Here is a 6958-nt window from a genome sequence, read left to right on the forward strand (position 1 = left end):
GATGTGTGAACGGTCTCCTAACCGAGACACCGCGCCCACTTACAAGTCATGGCGTCTCGTGGTGGCAGCTGCCATGGGTGCATCACGCCTGAACCACCTTCGTTCCCTAGCGAGTCTTTTTTTTTATTTTGTAGTGCATGCTCTCGGCGCTGGCGTTTGACGCGCGCGTTCTTTACGGCCCGCCTCGATCAGCGAGCGTGCGGGGCGCCCGCTCGCAAGTCACGATTGCTCTCCGTTCGCCCGGCTGCTCGCAGATGTTATCGTGCCGTATACCGGCGGCACGCGCAGGGACGTGTTTGTTTACGCGCGTTGCCTTGCATATGTTGGCGGGGGCCGCAGCGCCGCGTGTCTGCGAAGCGAGCACGATCACAGAGCGAACTTTTGAAAGCTCAAAACTTTCCGATCGATCCATCAGTGCCGTTTATTACGCGGGCGCTAAATCTTTCAGTGTTTTGCAATTGACGCTGCATTAGCAAGCGTGCGCAGCCAAAATACACCGACAAAAACAGCGGTCGCACGCTGGGCACAGCCACGAAGTGGCTGCATTCGCATGTTTTTTTTTTATTTATTTCCTGTTACGGCAAGATTTATCTCGCTTTTGTACGCTGCAGTAACACATAATTGCATAAACGAAGATGCAGTTCGAGAGAGGAACCGAAGCGTCAAATATAACTGATGGGATATTACAACAGCACGGACAGTAGATCCTGCAAAGGGTTGCTCTTCTATGACAGCAGATGGCGACTTTTACGGAGCGGAGTCCACAAGCCTCTTGCCGCGCTCTATCCCAACAGATGGTGAAAGTGAACGCCATTGTCAGCCAAAAAATGGCAGTTGATCTTTCCCGGAAAAAGTCGTCGAAAATATGGAATGCAAAATATCGAAGCCGCCGATTTACAGGAAGCGCGCGAACGAGCAACTTAATACGTAACTTAATGCGTGGTTGTGGCGCGTCCACCACCGAACTGGGCGCGAAAAAGAAGCGCCCGAGGGATCACAAAGCAGGGCATTAGGCGCGTGTTCGAAATTTCGTCTCCAGTACTTTTAATGTCATCACAGTAAACCGACGGTAAAGAAGGCTGCAGAAGCAGCGTGTCGAAAGCGCACCTCACGGCACCGAGATCATTCCACAGTACGTTGGTACTCTACGTCCCATACCAAAAAATACAAATTGTCAAGTGGAGCGACGCATGCACTGACGTCGGTGTTGCGCTGTGTTGCACGAAAATTTCCTCCCGCCGAGCCAGACCTCCATGTTTGCGAACAAGAATAAATCTCACGGACGCTAAACCCTGAGTGAGTGTGAGAAGGGATAAGGAACCAGTTGAACGCCCAAACCATGTCATTTCATTTTTCCTTGCGACGGGCTACGCATGGGACGCCGCGTTGTGTTGGTACCACAAAGATTGTGGGGAAATCTTAAATGAATCGGGTGGCTGAGGCCTCTGTCAGGCTACATCCACCTTTAGTCTCAGCCTCCCCGTGGTTTACCCAAATAAAATATTTGGGCAAATCGATAACCATTTGCCTCTTTCTCTCTCTCTCTCTCTCTCTCTCTCTCTATATATATATATATATATATATATATATATATATATATATATATATATATATATATATATATATATATATATATATATATATATATATATATATATATATATATATATATATATATATATTGTAAGATTGATTGTAAGATTGTCCCTGAAGAAGGAAGTTCCACTTCCGAAACTGTTGGACTAATTTCTAATAAACACGTTAACCGCAAAGTTGTTCATACCTTTTACCTATATATATATATATATATATATAGACATGCATCAGTACTTCACTACTCTGACGCCATTTTTACGGCGTTTCTTTTTGCTGCGAAAGCTGCAAACGGGAAGTACCCACGGCTTTGCGCGCCAGCATGCGTGCATGCCGATCAACACAATCCCCTGTAAAGGGTACTTCACTTCGAGTGAGTCTATTATGAGGGAAAGGCGACTTCACGGAGAAGACATGGCAGGTTCTAGTAAAAACAAAAAGACAGTTGAATAAAAGAATGAAGAAAAAACCCGCAGGTGTTGTCGTTCGACTATAACTACAGTAACTCGTATGTCGCAACCACCCTTTCCCTTGAGAGAATGGACGAGAAGTAGTTTAATGGATGGAGTCCTAAAGCGTGGCCTGTAAAATCGTTTCAACGCGAAATACCCAGGTTGCTGAATATCAACACATTAACATAAGCGCGTAGCTCTGCTCAAGGTGGCTCGGATGTTAAGTCTATCGACAGTAAAATATAAAAATAATCTAAAAGTGCACTTTGTGAAACAATAATATGTTTCGCTTTGTTCAAGTTCAGGTAAAACACACGCTTTTGCGAGACGTTGGATAATTTTCTGCCCTAGAAATCCTCACCGCTGTTAAGTGGATGTTCCGTAGGGAACTGACCATAAGATTTGACCTCTTTAAGGAGTTTGAACACGAATCAATTAAAGTTTAGGTGACAACTCTTCAACCTCGAGGCGCTTTACATTGCAAGCTTCACGGCCCTGCATCGGTTGTAAGAAGAATAACAGTTGATTCTAGGATCAGCCACAATGGCTCCCCCGCCCGTAGGATAAACTAGTAACGTTGGCCTCTAACGTGTGAAGTGCGCACGCGTTACTAAATACAATCGTTGGGCGGTATTCATTGCCAATTGTGTCTGTGTATGTACACAAATCAATTGAATTTATTTGTTTAGGACCAATACGGAAGCATAGCCAGGGCAAACAGCTTTTCCTGACCAGGCCTTCATTCCTAACAATAAAAAAAGGTTGGAAGAGGCGGGGGCATGCATTCGTAAGTTATGCACAATTTAAAACACACCGGATATATATCAAAAAATGATACTATCAACGTACGTATAGAAAATCCTAGCAAAAGTTTAGAAGCACGAAGAAAAGAAGGCCCGTGTTATACTATCTTTCAAATGCATAATCTAACGGCTTAACTTGTGGAAAGTAAACCGCAAGAAAAATGAAATGAGGTTTGGGCACGGAATCAACACATCAGCACGAGCATGTAATTGCGTCCTGTTGCGACACTTTTGTAAAGCATTGAATTTCTTACACTTCTGTAGGGTCTTTTGTAAGGCCGTAACGTGAATTGCGTTGTAGCCACAAACCACCCACAGAGCCATTGACCCGCCGGTACAGTAAATGTTTTCCATAGTGCGAAACGAAAAATATACACATGGCCTACCGGAGCTTTCTATTACCGACACCGAAAAAAAAAAAAAACACTACTGCTTCATTTTTCTAAGTTGTATCTGCTCATAAGCTCAGAGTAACTCTTTTTTTCCAATTCTGTGACTATTTAAAGGAACTACCCTTCAGCACGTCGTAGTCGACGCTGCGATAAATACGAAATGCGGGGCGTCACGTGAAACCTACCCGTCTGACCTTGCAATTTCTTTTCGAATTTCGGTGTTGCGCCCCGAAGCTACAGCTTGGTACGATATGCACCGTAGTTGAGGGCTACGGATTGACATAGCCAAGCCGGGAGTGAGCCGTGCGCTGAAACATCGCACGCAAAAGTGTTTTCGACATTTCGCCTCCATCCCAAATAGTCTCCAGAGCCGGGAATTGAAATCGTGGCCCGACACCCTACGTCTGTAATCACCACGGCGGTTGCGTTCATCCCCTTCGATCACACCCTTCCCTCTCTTCACCTCCACCGACCGCAGAAGATGAAGGGTGGAAAGGGGGGGGGGTATTAAGAATTCCAGGTAAGCTGCGAAAGTATCGTAGTTGGGTTTTACCACGAAGAAAGTTGTCCGCACTGCACGGCGACGTCGCAAAGTGTCTCTCAATCCTACAGCATGCGCAATAGGATGCGTAAAAGGCAAGCACTTGTTTCTGTGAAGAGGAAGGTTGCGTAAAAACAGGTTAGATTCAAACTATTAACATTACGGTGCGAACTCGATACACTCTTTTTGAAACGCCAGCTCTAACAAAAACAAAATACACAGATTAAGTCAAGGAACCGCGTTTGGAAAGAAAAAAAAAATCTGTTCGCGAGAAAATCCCTTAGGGCTGTTGTCCCCTTTTCCAGATATTTGATATACCCGCATCCGATGCCTGCTACTGCTACATTGCCGATGTAATAATCATTTCGCAACATGCACCTTCGCGCTGCTGGCAACACGAAGAACGCTAAAATCGCATTTGCTCGCCGAAAACAGCTACAATATGCCGTTGTACAAGTTTTAAATCAATCAACAACTAACAAACATCTTCACTCAAAGTACGTGAATCTCACACTTAAAAAAAAAAAAACGCGAAACTGTAGTCCGCTTATCACCGCGACGATATTTTCTGTACTCCACCGAGCTTCTTTCCTCGCTTTTCCTGCAAGCTTGCGTGCTGTGCAGGAAATGTTGCACTAGCGAACCCCGTAACGAAGCGCTCATAAAGCGCCACACATTCTCGAATGTTTATTTTTTTTTATTTTATTTTTTTTGCGCGCCATCAGTATGTTTGTCCCCTGAATCTCTGGCCATGAGGCGACATTTCTTTTTCTTTCTTGGAGCCTCTTGAGAGAAGTGCTGGCCTGTTGGACGACTTGGATGCGCCCCAAATGAGCTTCTAACGAGCGTTGCCGAGACCAATAGCATCGACCACTAATCAGCTTTGAATATTCATTAGGATGTCCAGATGAGTGAGCGTTACCCACGATGACCTTTTATCTTCTCTCTCGCAGTCCTGCTTCAGTTGCTGCATGTGAAGGGTATTAGAAAAATGGTGGGTGCAGAGAATTGCGTCTCGTGAGAGGCGTGGTCATACAAAAAAAAAAATTACGCCTAGATGTGGCTAAGGTTTCGAACCAGAAGACAGTTATTTTTAAGGAGTTTACTGCTAATTTTGGGCATGAATAACAAGGACGCCAAAGACAAAAGCCTCGTCGAATCAACGAAATGGCCTCTTGGAATTCTTTGCGGGATGGGGAGGGATGCATCTAACAGGAGCAGCGCCATGGCGTTATTAAAGCTTTGTGTACCCTCAGCCGTGGTGTTCCAAGAATTCCGTATAATTCAGCCGCGCATCTGAACACATTACTACCAAGTATCACTACATAAATGTCTCTCGCCTCGTTTTTGTTTTTTTCTTTTTTGAAGGTGCACTCAACGCGCACACAGCGTGTCGACTGTGTCAGTTGCAACTTTCGGCAACGAACGGGAGAGCAAGGTAGAAGGCCAGTAAAACCAAGCCTTCAACTGGCGTTACTGGCAGTTCAATATACATCACTCAAAATGACAAAATGACGCAAATGAAAGAGACTTCAGCGGCGTAAATCTCAATCATGGTTCACGGGCAATCCTGCGAACTCATAAACAATGCGTAGGCACTGTAGGTTAGGAGCTTTCTTATTATCTTTCAAATCCCCCACTGTGCAAATCCACTTTTATAACTCAATCTTTTTTATTCATTTTTCATCAGCTAATGCAACGGCTTGTTTTAGTTCTCATGTCAGGATTTGTGTTACCGCGCGTTTTCAAGGCATCAGGGTTCAACATATTTGCTGTAATCCGCAGCCACGGGAGCACTGAGATCAACCAACCTTTAAGGTTGGTTAATCCACCCTCGTGCAAAGCATCGCGAAATCTAAGAGCGGAAAAAAATTTAATTACTTTTATTACGGGTTCATCGCCCCAAAAGACGACGTGCCATTATAACTTGGAAAGAACCTCCTTCCTCTTATTCTTTTTTTTCGCAAGCAAGCGTAAAGGAATGCACTACGGCCGAGGCGAACCAAACCGTCATTAATCTTGCAAAAAGGGAGTAAGAAATGTCTGCCGTTATTCATAAAGATAGCGGATGAAAACTCTTTTTTTTTTAACCGCCATATATACACTGATAAGCTAAACCTACGTGTTTTCCGCAATACACGTGAGGAAAGCCGTACCAAGTCCGGACCTCCATGTACTGAAACTAAAGCAATTGACCCACGGACAAGTTCCAGAAACAATCGCGGTGTAAACACGAGTTGAATCGGCTTGCTTTTTGTACCATTTATCTTTCCAGTGAGAGCCGTGTTTCGAAAAGGAGCAAATTAATTTGCTGGTGCCCGCCTTCATCAAGCTTACGCCGGGAGATTAAGCGCATCCTGTCCGCGCTACTTCCGCGCACACATCTAAATCCCTCGCTTGGACGGAAAGGTCAAGCGCTGAAACCCCGGCCTGCGCTGTTTCCAGAAGTCGCTCTTGGCAACCAAAACACGGCGTTTCTTCGTTTCCTTTTCTCTCTTTTCTTCGCGATGAGGGAGTATTCTCAAACTTCAGACGAAGGAAATTGTATTGTAAACTGGAGGGGACGAATAATTCCAGCCATCTCGCGAGCAGCCCGCGCGCCGATGTGCCGGCGACTGTGGCGTTACGGATGGTCGTCTGCGTCCAAGCATCGATAGCAGACGATTTGCGCTCACCCAGGCACGCGAGGAGTGAGCGGAACAAGTTTCCGCAACAGCACCACTGGATGTATGCATTGGGCCAGCGCAACGACCGTGCTGAAAAAAACTTGCCCGGCGAGTCTCACCTGTTGCACCAAGGGCGCGATGGTCTTTTCGATGGACTTGATTTTGATGTCCAAATTCCAAGAGTCCGACCCACAACAGGCCGCAGCCATTTTGGCAAAAACAGACGCCAGGGCAGCGCTGAGGTAGAGAAGTGTGGCGCTCTTGTCGTACCGTCGAAATAAACGACAGACAATTGTAGAATTTCAAAACACAGAATTGATTAAATTTATTTTTTTGCCTATAAATTTGCTTACAAATGTATTTTTCTTATAATAACCCTGGCATATTTTGCGTTTTTTAACAAAACAGACATTATATTTTGGCAGCGTCTTCTGCCACGCGCGTGGCAGCAGCCACGCCCCCCTGGCAACGGCTGCTGCCACGCGTGACGTCATACTGACGTCATAACATT

The 6958-nt window shown here is 45.4% G+C and overlaps 1 protein-coding gene across 1 annotated transcript in view; it reads right to left on the minus strand.

Moving 5' to 3' along the window:
- Alpha-catr (alpha-catenin related) overlaps positions 1 to 6659 on the minus strand; it is a 216549-nt gene extending 209890 nt beyond the window's left edge. The window contains exon 1 of the mRNA XM_077698542.1: positions 6567 to 6659. Within this exon, the coding sequence (XP_077554668.1) occupies positions 6567 to 6656 (90 nt within the window). The 5' untranslated portion in view covers positions 6657 to 6659. The remainder of the gene's footprint in view (positions 1 to 6566) is intronic.
- Positions 6660 to 6958: the final 299 nt, after the last annotated feature.

The sequence above is a fragment of the Haemaphysalis longicornis genome, unplaced genomic scaffold, assembly GCF_048455015.1.
Source record: "Haemaphysalis longicornis isolate Haplotype H1 unplaced genomic scaffold, Haemaphysalis longicornis Haplotype H1 scaffold_2, whole genome shotgun sequence".
NCBI lineage: Eukaryota > Metazoa > Arthropoda > Arachnida > Ixodida > Ixodidae > Haemaphysalis > Haemaphysalis longicornis.